Source organism: Hypanus sabinus, chromosome 14 (genome assembly GCF_030144855.1).
Source record: "Hypanus sabinus isolate sHypSab1 chromosome 14, sHypSab1.hap1, whole genome shotgun sequence".
Lineage (NCBI taxonomy): Eukaryota > Metazoa > Chordata > Chondrichthyes > Myliobatiformes > Dasyatidae > Hypanus > Hypanus sabinus.
The window spans coordinates 71650157-71667664 of NC_082719.1; the positions used below are offsets into that span (position 1 = coordinate 71650157).

Below are 17508 nucleotides of genomic sequence, written 5' to 3' on the forward strand. Positions count from 1 at the left end.
ACCCTCGGGTCACTCTGCTGAACAATAAGCCTCCGGTTAATGTTATTAACTGTGCATGTCCACCTTAGTTCAACTTCATCACTTGATACTTGCCCGGGTTAAATTCAATCTACCATTCTTTTGCCCACTTTCCTATTTGCTCAAGATGCTTGTTAGATCTAAAAGCTCCAGATTTCAGATGGTGGAGTGATTTTCTTTTACTTGCATTTAATTCTACTCATGGATGAGATGATTTAAGACGGAAGACACTAACATACTTTAATTTTATATGAGGCCTTTATTTCTGGCAAGGGGAAATTTCATATAGGAAAGCAACAAAATGAAAATTTGTATTGCTTTTTATTGTTTATTTGTAATGTATTTACAGTTCCATGTTATCACTTTTTATATACATTGCACATTTACATGATAGAAAAAGTACAAAACTATATATTTGGATGAATTTAGATCTGTCATGTTTGAAAATATAAAATTGTATCTGCAACATAATTTTAAGCAAAATGAAAAACCTGAACTGTTTTGCATTTGTCAAAACCTTTACAGCAACAACCCAGTAAAAGTCAACCTGATTATAATTCCATAAGATGAACCTGTAACCTTACAGTTGCAGAACATCTCCAGTTGACAGCACATTCCAGACACAGCATGTTTGATCAGTTACCATAAACAATATCTGAAGCTTTATTTACAATGTGTAACATATTCCAATAAATAAATATAAAAGGTAAAACATGCAGCTATTATAGCTAAAATCTCTAGTACAAAAGGAGAATGATCAGCCACATTTACAGCTATCATAATGCAATTTACAGTTCACTGGAAAAGTATACTTTACAGGCATCATATGTCACAATAAATTAATGATAACACTGTTCTTTTGACGAATATATTTCCAAATCATGTTGGCCTATTTTATGTATAAATTATAAACATGACAGTATAAATAAAAATCTACTAAACTCAACTATGTATACTTCTTCAAAATAAATAAGCGTACACTTATTTACAAATAAGTACACCGACTCCTTCCTCTTCGCACAGGGTGAGAAAATTACCAAATCGAAAACGCTGATTTAGGAAAGGTGTTATTTTCTTGCTCGTCTTCTTCATCTTCTTCTTCTTCAGTTATTGCTATGGGAGAATATAGGGTAGCTGTTGTATAAATAAGGATCACAACAGCACGGAAACTCAGTGCATGTTTTCAAATCTCTCTTACAGCCCCAATAGAGTTTCTTTTAAAGAGGCACAAGGATGCAATTTGTGTCATTTACTATTATGAAGTAATGTTTTATAACACCATTACTGACAGGGATGTGAATATTCAATGATCATGTTCTATGGCAGTGTTCTTCCAGTCTAACATTTACAGCTTTTCCATCCATTGTATTCTTCACTGCTACTGAAATAAACCTATCCATGAACTATTTAAATAGCCTTTACAACAGTGAAGCATTTGGAAGATCACTACTGATAAGAAGGCATCAGGCTCGATTGGAATCAATGTCGAAATTTATCACTATCATGGCATGTTAATCTCCCATGGCATCTTCTTGCCCTGATCGGGAGCAGGAAGCATCGTTGTCCAAGAAAGTGTTCACTATTTATTAACTTTAACATTTACTCAGAGCTGAAGCAGAAACACAACAATTCCTGGCGAACCTTTTAATCATATTTGAAGATAAGTTGATGCCCAGTTATTTCTTAAGGAATATTACATAATCCATTGACATACCGATATCATTGGATGTTCTTCCCTCTGGGAATCATGCAAACAGTGTTCGGAAAATAAATGTACAATTGTTACGTATATATTTTTAAAGTGTCTACTGTTACCACAGCAAAAAAAAGGCAGCATTTAATATGCGGAAGGGAGGTTTCGAGTGACGTGGGCTAAAAAAAAGGATAATATCTATAGGAATAAGAAGATTCACTTGGTCAGAATATTTCATCTGCTCCTCCGAAGAAGGCGTGTGCTTGAAACGCTCATCACGCGCCCCGCAAGTCCAGGCGTTAAATTCTCCCATTTCGTTAGTGAACGCAGTTGCACTTTTGGAGAGGCGGATAATTTCTTCGGTATATCGACATGTGACATAATCTTAAATGCGAGTGTAAAGACTGAGCTTATCATTTGACTACCCCCAACGAACAAATCAAATCTCCCTCCACTGTCCCTTGAAATGACGAGGAACATATGCATAGTCTTAATTGGTAGATAATAGGTGGCGATACATTTGATAAGATCCTTGTCATCGGAGAGCTCGAGCCGGCAATTGAAAACCATTTCACCGAAATATGGAAGAAAGAGCAAATCTTATTTTTGGCCTAAAAGTTACTTACAGTTGCAAGATCCCGTGTGTTTAACCTCCAGCAGGGTACCAGAGGAACAGGCTGAGTTTTTCATTGCGCACTCGTTGGGGTAGGTGGTGTTATCAGTCGCGCAGACTGGCTCGTCCCAACGTCCGGCCTGACAAGCATTGCAAAGTACGCATCGACCCCTGCCGAGCCGCCTGTCCCATAAACACTTCTTTCCGGAGCTACATTCTATGTCATCACAGGATTTCGCTTCTAAAAGAATAAGAGAAAGAAAACAAATTTATTTTAAAAATGGTCCTATTAGTCTTCAATAACATCGTCATCCTCCAAATTCTACTTTGAAACAGGCAAATAAGAAGTCTTCATGCATTGTGTACGAGCCAGCCGTTCGCACGCCACGAGTCCAACCATAAGAAAACTGTTCTTAACTCAAGTTTGATCCCTAGGCTTTCGCAGGTTCAAAGGATAGATGTTTCGTATGTTTCGCTACGATCATATATGAGAGTTAATGCAAAATAAAATTTAAAAGGAAGCGCCCTGCATCCCTGAACTTTTCCTTTGAATCAGATACAAAAATAAAACGTTAACAACTTTAGAAACTGATTTTCTAAATTAGACATCGATGAGATATACTTTTATCGTTGCATCATCCAATTCTTAGAGATAATAAAAATGTACGGAATGGAAGTAGGGATAGGCCATTCGGTCCACTGTATCCCCTCCAACAATCAACAAGTTCGTGGCTAAACTTTTACCCCAGCATTGTATTCCTTAACTAAACCTATGTCCATCGATTCCCGTAATATCTAGAAACCTGCGCCAGTCATTCAAAGTAGCAGTTCACGTGACCAAATCCAGCTTCCATCGTCACCCGAAATCACAGCTGGCTGGCTAATAAACCCTGGGAATACGTCATGCACCTTTACTGATATGGGAGCGCTTGAGAACTCCTTTAAAACGATTCGGTTCCTTAAAAGGCTCTTTTACAAAGACACGGAATAAGAGTTTGAGAAATATTTCTCCCCTTCGAAGCATAGCTTGAAGACTATTACTTCAGAATGAGAACTTAAAAGTTGAATATCTTTGAATTTCATGCAATTGCAATTTTGGATTTAGTTACTTTATGTAAATATAGTTTGGAAACAAAACATAGAACACAGTACAGGACAGTGCAGGCCTTTTGGCCCACGATGTGTGCCAACCTTTTAACTTACACCAGGATCAATCTAACCCTTACCTCCCAGAACTCTCCATTTTTCTTTCATCCACCCGCCTATCCAAGAAGCGTCCGAATCTTCATAATGTACCTATCTCTACCATAATCAGCCCTGCAGTGCATTCTACGCACTTACCACTCTCGGTGTAAAAAACATACACCTCTGACATCTCACTTACACTTTCCTCCAATAACCTTAACGTTATGCTCTCTCTAATTAGCCATTTCCGCCCTGGGAAAAAGGCGCTGACTGTCCTTTCTATATGGAAAACATGCCATTGCATTATGAAACAGACTCACTGCTCTGCTTTAGGAAGTTGAAAAGATAACGTGATTAGTAAAGATGACCTTTGTGCTACGTAGGTGGCCAGTGATCTAAACGGTATCAGTGATTAGGAATAATTGGTGAGACAGTGTTTCATCTGCATTTCATTTTGTCCACTGCATACTAATTATGCCAACAGAACGAAAACTCTTCCACGTGGTCTTCAGCCTCTGCAAATTTATGCGGGTTGCACTTGGTTAGGATTTGAGTACGTACTTATACATTTCCCTTCGTATGCTACTCCAATGGACCTTCCCATCAAGCAGGTGGCGCGTCTGATATGGCAAGCGCTGGCATACGTGATCCCATCATTACCACACAGATACTGCTCCGGACTTGAAGGTTCAGGACAAATCCTCGTGCTACACATTACACAGTAGGCACTGTTGGTCTGATCTACCACACACACCGAGCTGCCTGGACATAAGACATCCCGGCAGGTTTCTGAAAAAGAAAGGAAACACTAAAAAAAATGTGAAATGTACATCTGTTGAAAACAATCACGAGCAGTCGGCTGCGTTGATCTTTGTGAGGACCGACTTAAGGTCAAAATGTGCTTATAGCAAATGCACAGCAATCCTAATTATGCAGAAACTATTTAGTAGACAAGAATTTGAACCATAATTATCCAAAAGAATGAACCACATGCATATTTAAAATCAAATATGTGTATAATAAATCATTCAAAAGTCGACTCTGCATTTGAGTCGAGCAATTCGTTATTTGGTACAGTTTAAGAGAGCTTCTTTCTCAGTTCCTGAAAGACGTTGCCATTGAGCGTAATCCTGTCGCACACGTACTTCTGCATTTGCCTTGGTACTGGACCTCCAGTTCGGGATGTCCTTTGCATCTCGCCTTAAGAAGAACGCACTCGTCTTTGTAAGTTTTCCCGTCGGTCCCGCACACAGATCCCTTCCAGGTGACGTTAGAGCAGTCGGGGGCACAGACACATCGAGGCTTGTTCTTCTTGTTCATCTTGCACCTTTTACCGGGCCCGCAATCGACGTTATCGCACGTTTCTGGAAAGAAAATGACACAGATGCAATTGTCTGCAGACCGTTTCAATGCAGCAATTAAGAAAGGGAAATTGAGTCAATTGTCCTTGTTTGCCAAACTAATCACATAACCAGCAAATGAGAAATGTGCTTTAATGTTATTTTCCTGATTTTTAATATTAAGCAGCCGCCATTTTATTAGTTCTGCACACCGAAAAGATCCAAGCTATTCCATGTAAATTAAACTCTAAAGCATGTTAGACTGAGCAATTGTCAACGACAAGTGTGTATATCAAAGTATGTATTAGAATTGTTTAGCCACTACGCGCAGAATATAATACACATTGTTCGAAATTTGATTTTAAGATGTATTGATGCAAAAGGTTTCGATTCACGGAGACTAACAAAGGTGTACCTTTACAAGGCGTGCAGCCAGGGGCTCCTCCGTTAAAGATGATCCACCGAAAAAGCGTGCTAGACGGGACGTCATCCTCAGTCCAAGCCGTACCCAATCTTCCACTTTTGCAGCACTCTTCCCGGTTGACCCCAGTCATATAGAGGACTTGGCATTTGCCATTTTTGGCTTGCTGTAGCCAGCAGTTCCCAGCTGCAACGCACAGTCATATTACTGTCAGGTCTACTGATCTAACACGTGCACTGTTACAATAATGTGTACTTCAAGTATTTTGCATCAGTCCATGAAAAGCACAGAAGCTGAAGTAATCGATATTCCCCAGCGGTAAGCTTGTGACGTTTTTGAATATCACGATTGTTAAGTTATCTGGCTCCAAATCAACACAAGCTGAGGGCTGCATACGCGTGCGTTGAAGGAAAAGCACAGTCGATTAGGCTCATCGATACTGAGGTTCCAGAAAGAACCACATCGGCAGGGAATGGTATGACGAGCTACTCGTCATTTGGGCGTGAAAAAAAACCTGGGGGCTGTCAGTTTGACAGCATCTATACCAAGCATCCCAAACCTTAACGCAGCTATCGATAAATCATGATCTCGTGACTTTATTTATCGACATTGTCACTCAGGAATAGAAACGATCACAGTATTCCTGTATTCTAAGCATGTCTGAACTCTGCTGCCTCTTCTGGAGAGTCTAGACACAGTTGATACCGCCTAATATAAATCTCTTTATTTATATGTATAGCGTGTTTGGTTCTACTATAACTTCTATGTTAGCAATATAAGCGGGGCTTATTATAAGACACGTGGCGATTATTTCCACTGGGCCAAAAATATTAGTTCAGTGTTTAAGTAACGCTGCAGCTTCGCCTGATACAGTGATGTACCTCACCTCCACTCACCCTACCGGACGCTTACGCGACGGTTCATATGCCGATCAATGGAGCGTTTTGCCTCTAAGTAATACCCTTTTGATTTTACTAATTGAATAAAGACCTACACAACGTTGTTTCCAAGGGTCCAGACTCAATTTCCTATTTACTTTCTGCTTGAGTCCATGGAATGCCCGCACAGGTAACGCGATTTTGCACCTTACTCTTCAGCGCGACGGTGTTCCAATAAATGTGAATAAAGTACAGAAACACGTGTTCGAAAGGTAACTTGCTACATCGCATTGTATGCTGCGAGTCTTGAACTAGAAACAAAATGTAAGTACGCTTTGTGGATTATTGTCAGGGTTTTCGGGATGGAGAGGGAGAGGGAGAGAGAGGGAGAGGGAGAGGGAGAGGGAGAGAGAGAGAGAGAGAGAGAGAGAGAGAGAGAGAGAGAGAGAGAGAGAGAGAGAGAGAGAGAGAGAGACGAAGCGCAAATTGAAACAAATTTGAAACTAAGAGCCATATTTACACATCTAACATGAGAGAGCGAACTCTTCCCATTCTGTTTTTAACTTACCCTGCACTCGCTCGTCTCCAATGGTGAGGAAGATATAAAGTAAAAAAACGCGAGACACAGCTCTGTTGCTTAGCATCCTTAACATTGTTGCACTCAGTTTCGCCGCAGATAAGTACTGATCTGAGAACACCAGTCTAGTCTGATCGCAGACTTGAATGAACGTCAAACTGTGAATGCAGTCACTCTTAAATATTTTGGCTGAAAAGGGTCTTGGCTGGTCTGTTTGGTGGGCGGTCTTCTGATGGCATGGTAATGTGCTTGGCAGGATGGGGGGAGGAGGAAGTGATCACAAAGTTAAGGTGGACAGAAACTTAATCAGGTGACATTTCACCGCCTTCCCTAAAAGTTCTATACAATCTCAGTCAATTACACCACAAATATAAGATACAGAATTATGATCTGCGCGCCGGCTTGCAGGTGACACGACACCATAAGCTAATGGCGAGATAATGTGGCAATGAACGAACTTATCCCGACTGTTAGTCTTCACTTACTTGTAGTACGATCTTTGATTTTGTTTTGCTCTCGTGCCAGTATTAGCATTATATGATAACGATGGAATAAATACTAAAAAAACAGTATGTACTTTATTTCCCAGGGGTTTACATTCTCAGCAAGATATGCACCATTTGAGGGCAAATATAATCCGTCCTGTCTATTGATTATCACCCTCCCCCCCAACAAAACATTATCATATTTAATGAATTCCAGCTTTAAAGGTACGGTTCCTTTCGTAGCGCAATAATAACAAGCCATATAGGTCAATATTGATGTTTCGTCTAAAATCTACGAGTAGGAGGTTTGTTTACATGGAAAGCAAGTTACTATCATAATTGACCTCCTTAAGTTTAGTCTCAAAACACACAGGGGGAGAATTTTTTTTATTGCTGCAATATTGGCTTAGAAGATCAGAGCCATCTGACTATTTCGGTGGGACCAATCAATGTATTAAATAATAAAATAGGGAATCAGAAATGAAACCAAAGAAACGGATACCGTGCATGCATTCTGCTGTCTCGTATGAGAAAAGCAGTTAGATTTAATATGCAGAACTGGCAAAGTTTCACGTCTATTACTGGATCAGACTTCGCGTGTCTATGAAATGCCGTAGGCGGTCTCCTATTCTCATTTAGGAGATTGTGACATCGAAAGTCGAATCTTACTGTTGCTCAATGAAGTCACTTTTGGCAAGGAAGGAGAAGTATGTGGGAAACCTTCCTCCAGGAAAAGATAAAACGCATGATCCGATTTAAATCGTGATCGCCCTTAATCCCGGGCAACTTTTTAGTTGTGATAGGTGTATGGACCTCACTCGAAATAACTCAGTGATAACAGACGTTTTCCACCAGCTGCGGGATATAATGGTAATCTTTTAATAAAGACTTATTACAATAGGCTCTTTATAATAAATGCCAGAAATGCAATCGTTCTAATATTAGAGTAGACAGTTGTTTGGATGATCGTAATACTTATCACACAAGAGGGTTCAAAATAGACATCCCAATAAAAGAAGGCCCTAGGCATCATCATATATACAGCAAAAAAAAATCACCTTCTCGATACAGCAATTCCATGTAAATCATTTTCGGGCTCAGCGCCTCGGAACTCCAGTCCCAGCATCTGGAGCATCCTGGATTGTTGTTCCACAACATGGCAATTCTGACCTACAGCATTAATTCTCTCTTTTTGGGAAAACGTTATGCAGCCCCCTAACGATTCAAATAGGGTAACTGCAACAGAAAGGACCAGTTTTGAAAGAGCCAGTCCCCCCCCCCCCCCCCCCCCACCACCCCACTCCCGGACCCAAATGACTAAATGATTTCCACTCTCAACAACTGTTTTCGTTGCTTTGTCATAGCAGTGGAGAGTCAAATGAAAGCGGAAATATTGCGAGTCACGTTTTCAGATTGCAGTTCGGAGGCCCGAGTTTGGATTCATTTCGACCAACATGAAATTATACTTAACGGCACGAACAGCCTTCCATTCCTAAATCGGTTTTAGGTTTAGAAAATGGCACTCGGCTGAGGCGAAATAAGTTTCACAGGATTTAATTTACGGTTTTAAATAAAACCATTAAAAGGTGCTAATAAGTGATCGATCGACTATCACTGCACACAATGCTTCTCGGTGGTGTCATTAAGAATTTGTTTCATAGGGAGGGAAATGGCTTCTAATCAGAATCTTGACTACCCTTTAGCGGGCAGGTGATCAGCTTTGGTCAGGGAATATTTACTGCGCAAATTTAATATTTTTGCCTGATAAATCCCACACAGCACTGCTTATCAGCACCTGTAGCTAAATCAGAAACTTGAATCAAACTATGGGAACTCCTCCAAGGCAGAACATTGACAGAAAAATGGAAGTGCAAACTAGAGTTGAAGCTGGAGATTATGTGTTAGTTAGGGATGGTCGTGGCCGGATAGAACGGTGCAAGCAGAGAATAACATCAAGTTTAGAGAAAATGAATGGAGATAAATGTAAGCAGGATTCACGAAAAGGAAAACACAAGGATATTGCATACAGAGAGATGGCCACGAAGCTTGAGAAATGTGATAGACTATTAGAGATGGGGAGCGCTGAAAATTCGGATAAAAACATTCAGATTGAAACGCAGCCACTGTGTGGGTCTTGTGTAAAACCAAAGTGAGACATCTGGAGGACGAAAGTTGCATGCGCTCATCCACCTTTACAACGTGATTTCAGGAACTCGACAGGTACGCTTCCAATTTCAGTTAATACCATTCTATATATGAATTTCAACTTGCATTAAAACCACTATTTTATGTGACCGGGTTTATTTTTTTAACTGCAAATAGTTTAAGATTTAGTGTGTAATATGCGCCCCATCACAATTTATAAAACAAATTATTGAACTTTTTGTGTTATTCCCGGTTCTATATCTGGATCATTAATACATCTTTATAAATTAAACTACTCCCCATTTTTAAAATACGACAGAACTTGATTTCTCCTGAAGTCCTAACTTTGCTAGATCGAAATTATTTATCAATTCGTTTTACATCGGACCTCTTAATGAGTATAAATCTTTGATAACAGAGGCCTAGTCGAATGGATGATACAGATTAACAAATCCTCATAAAATACTATCGACTGTGTGTGCTGAAGTCTGTACAAATATTGCACCGTAAATTCTTATGCATTACTGACAAAAAAGAAGTTCAATGTCGACAGGTCGTCTTAATTTATTGCCTATTGGCTGTACAGAAATAACAGTTTTATTGATAATTGATTGTGTGCTTTATTATTTAGTTGGAAAGTATTATTTAAAATCGAGTTATATTGAAATCAAGCGTTTAACTTTTCTCCTTGTAAGTAATTCAAAATATATATTTGAAAATATTCTTCTCTAGACGATATCAAATTAGTGCTACAAAATGTATTTATTATTGTTGCTGCTCCGCACGCACAAGAGTGATATTTATTAAGTTATATCCACGGGAAATATTTCTTTCAAAATATTAAATCATTCAAAAAATAAGAGTAATGTGAACATGAGGTAATGAAGATCGGCTAAATCAAATTCAGTTAAATGTGAAAGCGTTTCCCTTTCTGGTTTCAGAGGGTATTATCTTCTTACAGTCCTGTACTGTTATGAAAATATACAGCGTATCAAGGGCACACGCTCTCAAGTAGAATAGGTTACCAAACTGTTTGCGGAGTAAAATGCTTGTTCATTTGACACAATTTATTCAGACTTGATCAGATCCGATCTAAGTACGTCCAAAGCACAAATCATTTCATATCAGTCATCACCCATGAGTAGAAATGGAAGCAAACGTAAGGCCACTAATCAACTAATGATAAATTCAAAGCAGACCAGTGCGACCTCACATGAAGTAGGAAATTTGTTCCGATGGCGTGTACTATTTAAAGGAACCTGTGATTGGTACGCAATTATATCCAGTATCAAAATTGATTCTACACTCCGGACTGTTTTATCTAACACCCACTTTATTGAATTTCTTGTTTTCGAGATCAAGAAGAATTCCACACGAGTCAATTAATTTGAGTGGGCATATTCGGATATTGTAAATCATTATGAAATAAATCTGGTAATTATGTGTTCAGAGGACCATTTTACTCATCCTGCGACATAATTCTTATTAATTATTCGTCTGTATAAAACAAACATAGAAACGAGTAACTAACGTGCCACTGGCAACATTAAGGTCAGTCCCGGTCTTTATTACAGTTGCTTCATTTCTGAAAGAGAAGGACATACGGAAGTAAACACAGAGAAAACTGAGGCAAGGATTTTATCGGTGACATTTTCCAGGACTATTTAACATTTCTGCTGTCAATAAACCAGATAACTATCTGAACTTCGACAAACTGCATCTCCGCTCTTGTATGATGTATTAATTTCATGTCAAAGTTGATCTACTTATTAAAGTGACTAAAAAGGATTGGACCACTATACCCAAAATCATAATGAACTTTAATTAGTTTCTGACCATTGAAATGTAATAGTTACGCTTTCAGAGTACAAATGGTATTTGGAGGAAATGGTAGCCGAGTTTAATCCTAAAACAACATTAGAACCTGGATGTAGTTTCTCAATAGATTAGGATGTGAAAATAGACTATGGACAGCGTACTTTGGTTGTGCATAACTTGTATCTGGTCTCATTTGATTTAAACTGACGCTGCAATGTTAAACTCCCCCACCCCAACAAAGCACTAGTGAATCAAGTTTTCCAGATAACGCCTTGTGAAACGCCATTAACATTTCATTACAACTTATTACTGCTATTTTCTTTTAATCTTTAATACTCGTACTGTGTTTAATGGAACATACTTTAACATCTGATCCGACAAGCGAAGGATCCAATTGGAAGCCGAGGAAACCAATTGGGTTCCACTAACAGACCAATAAGGTGACAGAGAACAGCAAAACGATTACCGACAGGACGAATCAGACGGGAAAAAAAAGCGAACCAGAGCAAAAATTAAAATGAATAAAAGAGCTTTATTGAACATAAACCTTGAACAAAATACATTTGACGTCAGACCTCAGTGTAATCGGACGTAACTGAGCACACGGTAATGGTTTGCACCAGCCGCTGGATTCTTGAAGTGTAATCACTGGGAAAACGACAGAATTCAAAATTCTGAAACCAAAAAAAAAATGCAGCTTTCTGTTACTGACTTATCACAACCCGATAATACTCAATAGCAAACCTTTGGTGTAATCAAGACAAAATCTGTCTCTCTTTTTTAGTAGAAAAATGAGTAGAAGCACAGAATTAAATCCTCAAAACACATAAAATAATAGGAATCTGGTTTACAGAAGGATGAGCTCAGTTCAACTGATGATCCAGTGTACAATTATCAGCAGTATTTCATTTATTATCAAACAATCTTTTATGGGAGTGGAAGACAACAATAATGCCTTCATTTAGCTATGAAGGGAATGGCATAAAGTGAAGAAAATTGTAGAACTGCAGATTTAGTCCTGAACTTTTTAATAAACCATCACAGTTACATATCCTAGAAATCTTTCTTGCTAAAGAAAAGATTCTATCATAAATCATCTCAGCTTTGGGAAATTAACTGAGCATCTCTAAAACATTTATTGTGACACAAACCTGATGTAAAGTTAAAATAAAAATCTAAAAAGAGGTAACTTGAGGCTCAAGTCAGACACATTTATGAATTTACAAATAAAATCTGATCTGGAAAAAATAGAGCAGGAAATATAACTTCCAAGTCTGTAGAAATGCAAAAATGGACTATTCCTGATCATTGACCAAGGTGAGGCAATTGTGTTATGTGAAGAATACTTAGTGTTATGATCAGTTTCTCATATGAATACCATAAAAGCTCAACAAATATGTATTTCATTGACAAGCAGTTGGATACATGACATTCCTAGCCTACCAGCACACTTGATTGCACCATACAAGGCTCATTATGTTGCATCTGTTTCATGTATTTTGGTTATGGCCTTCATGTCCATTTAGCCTGAACATATTTATTAATCATAATCTGGTAATTTATCCCTGTTGCCTTCTACCCAACATACAGCAGTTCATGATTGATGCTTAATTGTGAAGATATTGCACCTCCTTCGACATTATTTGTTTACTGAGTTCAATTGCCAGAGGTGAGCTTCTCCAAGTAAATACAACATTTAGATTATAAAGTTAAATGAACGCACATGAATTCCATGACTGGAATGAAAGCACTTTGGATCAACAAGTGCAGTGGCAATGAATATAACCCTTTTAAAGGTTTTGCTTTATTCACCAAAGGCACCCAATAAAATGTTCTCAGTTTACATCTGTCAAAGTTTCTACTGATAGCATTTGCGGATCATGTTAAAGGTGAATTAGGTCTGCTGGACTGTAGACTTCGTTGTGATTTTCTTAAGGAGCTGTGAGATCTATCGACCTTTGTTTTGATTGTTTTATGGATTCGAAATTTCCGAAATGCTTTCTGTATTGTCATGGCAGCCTTGATCTCTTTTCGTATCATTAGTGTAGTTGTGGTTGTTTCCATGGTGATACGAATTGGGAATATTTTCGTTGACATTTTAAAAACATCACCACTTAGCTTTTTCAAGGGCTCCGACTGAGTTACCTTTCCAACAATTACAGCACTTAGCGCTTCGAGGACATCCAAGCAATGTAACTTATTGCCATCAATTAGTGGCAGATTCAGAGCTGCAAGTTTAACTGCATTGGGCTTTGGTATTCGTAAAGGAGATTTCAGCTCATTTAGGAAATCAGATAACTGATCGTATGTGATGAATTGTGTAGCTTTCACATCATAGTTACTCCAGACTTCATAAAACATGTCAACATCTTCATCAGTAACTCCAGCGAGTTCTTGTTCTTGGGCTTCATGAAAGTTTTCTAATATAACAGCTACATACATATTGATGATCACAATATTTGCAACAACAATATATGATGTCATGTACATGAATGATACAAATTGACGTTGAACATGAGAATTAATCATCACATGAAGGATCTCATTCCATGCAGCAGCCGTTGTCAATCTAAACAGAAGCATCATACTGTTTCCAAAAGTTTCAAAATTTACCATGTCATTTATTGGAGGTTCTCTTGGTAGATCCCGAAACAAACTCATGCCCAATATTGAATAAATAAACATTACGAGACCCAGCAGGAGTCCAATGTTGAAAAGAGCTGGGATAGATATGACTAGAGTAAAGAGCAGCTTCCGAATTCCTTTTAAAGATCGGACCAGCCTCAACAATCTTGCAAGTCTTACAATTCTGAACACTCGCAAAATAGTTGGGGAGACACCTTGCTTTTTGGATGCAGATGAATCTAATGCAATTCCTGAAGGAATGAAGAGAGCAAAATATTAGTAAAAGGGGAAAATGAGTGGTTAAATTCCAAAGTAACAAAGCATACAGTAAAGGTGAATTTGTGTCACATTTAGAATTGACTAAATCAAAGCAAACTGAATCTAAAAGTAAGAAGATAAACAATGATGTACACTTATTATACCCTATAATAAAAGTTTTTGAAAGTATTCAATGGTTCAATTCAATATCTGAGAATGTATCAGTATACAAGCTGAAATTATTACTGTTTGTAGACATCCACAAAACAGAAAAATACCATAACAAATTTTTTGCATATTTAAAAATAATTGCCAGATATATTTATTTCTACAATTTTCTGGTTAGAAAGGAGATACAGTGAGTGTAGTGACTTCTGACAGGGTGTACTAAACAAGTACTATTAATTATTGGTAGAGGTATTGAACAGAATTATACTTAACCTTAAAAGTTTGTTAAAATAATTTTTCACTTTCTAAGTTATGTTTTGTTTTTATTGGTCTTTATGCCTTAAATGTAATTTGTCATCAAATTGATGCTTCAAAGAAGAGATTTTTTTTTTACCTTAACAGGATGGGAGTAAAGGGAAAACAAATTGAGAGCTTCCAACAATAATTGTATATTCCAGAAGTCCAATGTTGAATATTTAAATTGGATTAAATGTGTGAACATTATAATAAATCAATGAGAGCAGTATGAGTAAAGAGTTAAGAGAAGGGTCAAAAGTAGCAGGCTTTTAGGAATTCCACCACCTAGAAAACAACTTTCAAGTGATCTTGAAGTAGATCCTTCATCACTGATGAATCAAAGTCCTGTACAACTCTACTTGATAACACTTTGTCATGAACTACAATGGTACAATATAGAAAGTCAAGACCACCTTCTTAATGACAGAAATTGGCATTAAATCCTGGCCTTTTCAATCATGAACAGCAAATTTTAAAATTTTATTACCTCACAGCAGCATATATGGTAGAGGAAGGGGAGAATATGCTGGTATAAAAGGAAGTTAGCATTAAATCAGGAATGGTAACTCACGAAGATTAACAGAAGCAAATTAACAGTAAGGCAGAAAGTAAAAGCGTAAAAGAGTTAGAATTTCCAAAAATTAGGAAGTTTACACTGCAGGTTTATAATACTTACTTATATATATCATTTTATTTATTTTTCTATAAATATTTAGATATAACCACATTTATATTTTTTCAAATTTATCTTGATTCAGTATTAATCACTATGGATAGGAAATGTACAAATGTCAGAAAAATGAAGGATGAAAACCAAAAAGTAACAGAGTAGTTAGGCTGAGATCTATCCTAGGGAAATTGCTAGTGTCCATTATGTTCACTGGACTGATATCTGAGATAGTGGGGTTGACATATGAAAAGAGATATGTATTCATTAAGCTTGTATTCACTAAAATTTAGTAGATCAAGAGGGAATATTTTAGAAATTTACAAAAATCCTAACAAGAGTGGATAGATTAGATGTATAAAAAAGGGAAAGGGAAAGGTATTTAAGGTGGAGATGAGGAGAACTTTCTCCTCCCAGAGTAGTGAACCTATGGAATTCTGTACCACAGATGGTGAATGAAGCCATATTCCAGAAGAAATATGTTACTTTTTTCCGGGGCTAGCAGGATCAAAGGATATGGGAAAAGGGTGGAACAGGGCATTGGATCTGGATGATCAGTCAAAATTGATGTGCCAATAGGTTGTGCCTGAGTAAAATAATCAGAATGTTCAAAAAAATTACTAAAAGGTGTATGAAGGTTGTTTATATGTGTTTTCTAATTGCCTTCAACAAACGTCAGAATATTCAGGCAAATTATTGACTGGAATGCATGTAATTGTGATTGTACTCAAATTGGCAGGATGTGACTGATGATTCCCAGTAAGACTTAGGTATTCCCTTTGAAAAACAAACTGAAACAATGTCTGCACTGTACAGAATAAAGGACATGATTTTACATATATTATGTTGGCTTTTATCTTCCGCATCCGGCTGAAGGCACAACAAAATTAAAATCCAGGCAATTCTAAATGATTCAAGCAGAAGGGATTGCACAATATTAAAATATATAGATAGCCAAGGTATTCCCTTGATAAAATTTGTATACCAAAAGGAATCCACTATCATTTGGTGGCACCCCTTGCATTTAGTAGAAATGCTGCCACACAGTGAGAAAGACCTGATTTCAATCCTTTCTGTCAATCAGTTGTATGTTCTCCTTATGTATGTGTAGATTTGCTCTAGGAGCTCTACTTTCCTTTCATATCCCAAACACATATGGGTTGGCAGGTTAATAGATCATTGTAAATTGCATCTCCTCTGTAGATGAGTGGTAGAACTGATGACAATGTGGGGAGAACATAAAACGGGATCAATGTAAGATTATTTTAAATGGGGGAATTGTTGCTCAGGGGACCGATGAGCCTGTTTCCATGTTCTATCTTTCTTATTAACCACAAATGAAACAAATGCGATCCTGTAGCGGTGTGCTACACGCAGCGCTAAAATTACGACACGGAGTCGGTAACTGCAGTCGAAGGAAAAAACTTTATTCGAAATCTTCAGCCTCACTTTTAAGCCTCCCTCAACCTGCCCCCCGTGGCGCAGAGGCTCCAAAGCTCTGTGCTCGCAAACCCCCGTAGGCTATCTAATTGTGAGTCGGTTCGGATGTGCCAGGAAATGGGTCGCCACAGTCCAACACCTTATATGATGTTGAGTGCTCCATGTACCTTAGAGGGATGGGATTTATAACATTTTAATAGGTGCATTTTGTAATAGTGGATTGTAAATCTAGTCTGGTATTTTACAAATTAGATCTGCAAAGTAAATATCAAGAGTCAACAGCATATTTTCCAAAGAAATGCACATGTTAGTGACATCACTCCCTTAAGAACAACATAAGTTTGATTATATAAAACAATGATAATGGAAAACTGACTTCAAAAAAGTCTTGCGACACACACAAAATGCTGGTGGAATGCAGCAGGCCAGGCAGCATCTATAGGGAGAAGCACTGTCGACATTTTGGGCCGAGACCCTTTGTCAGGACTTATTTTGTATGGAGGTGAAGAAGATCCAGTTTGCTTGCAGTCTTGGATTCCTTCTGGGTTGTGGTTGCCTGGCCCATCTGACAACGTAGCATGAATTCCATCACCCCAAAATCAGTTTTCTTTCACTCCCATTCACATGTAAATGAGATATTAAAATAATCTGCAGATGCTGGAAATCTAAAATAAAACAAGAAGATTCTGGAAATATTCAACAGGCCAAGCCACATCAGTAGAAACATTTCAGTTCAGACCTGAAGCATGGACCGTGTTTCGTTTTCCACACATGCAGCCTGATCTGTTAAGTATTTCCAACATTTTTCTCTTTTTATTTTAGGTTTCCTTAGAAAACCTTGCCTAAAGTATTTTTATTTATCACAGAAGAACGTTAATAG

The 17508-nt window shown here is 37.9% G+C and overlaps 2 protein-coding genes across 2 annotated transcripts in view; both read right to left on the reverse strand.

Annotated features, from left to right (window-relative positions):
* Positions 1 to 313: 313 nt before the first annotated feature.
* Positions 314 to 8396, reverse strand: LOC132404869 (follistatin-A-like). Its single transcript, XM_059989431.1, has 7 exons — positions 8269 to 8396; positions 6717 to 6973; positions 5265 to 5456; positions 4655 to 4873; positions 4071 to 4298; positions 2338 to 2565; positions 314 to 1131 (listed from the first exon to the last, which is right to left on the reverse strand). The coding sequence occupies exons 1-7, from the start codon at positions 8343 to 8345 to the stop codon at positions 1052 to 1054; spliced, it is 1281 nt and encodes a 426-aa protein (XP_059845414.1). The 5' UTR covers positions 8346 to 8396; the 3' UTR covers positions 314 to 1051.
* Positions 8397 to 12626: 4230 nt separating this feature from the next.
* The window catches only part of LOC132404505 (sodium channel protein type 4 subunit alpha A-like), a 161428-nt gene continuing 156546 nt past the window's right edge, over positions 12627 to 17508 (reverse strand). The window contains exon 17 of the mRNA XM_059988659.1: positions 12627 to 14049. Coding sequence (XP_059844642.1) covers positions 13052 to 14049 — 998 coding nt within the window. The 3' untranslated portion in view covers positions 12627 to 13051. The remainder of the gene's footprint in view (positions 14050 to 17508) is intronic.

Bases quoted from the DNA above. Each gene is read 5' to 3' on its own strand.
- LOC132404869 (XM_059989431.1), bottom strand. From the start codon at position 8,345: ATGCTCCAGATGCTGGGACTGGAGTTCCGAGGCGCTGAGCCCGAAAAT. The intron at 5,457-6,716 runs GTAAGTTAAAAA...TGTGCGTTGCAG, and splicing joins TGGAGACGAGCGAGTGCAGG to CTGGGAACTGCTGGCTACAG. The intron at 2,566-4,070 runs GTACGTACTCAA...TTATTCTTTTAG, and splicing joins ATACGAAGGGAAATGTATAA to AAGCGAAATCCTGTGATGAC.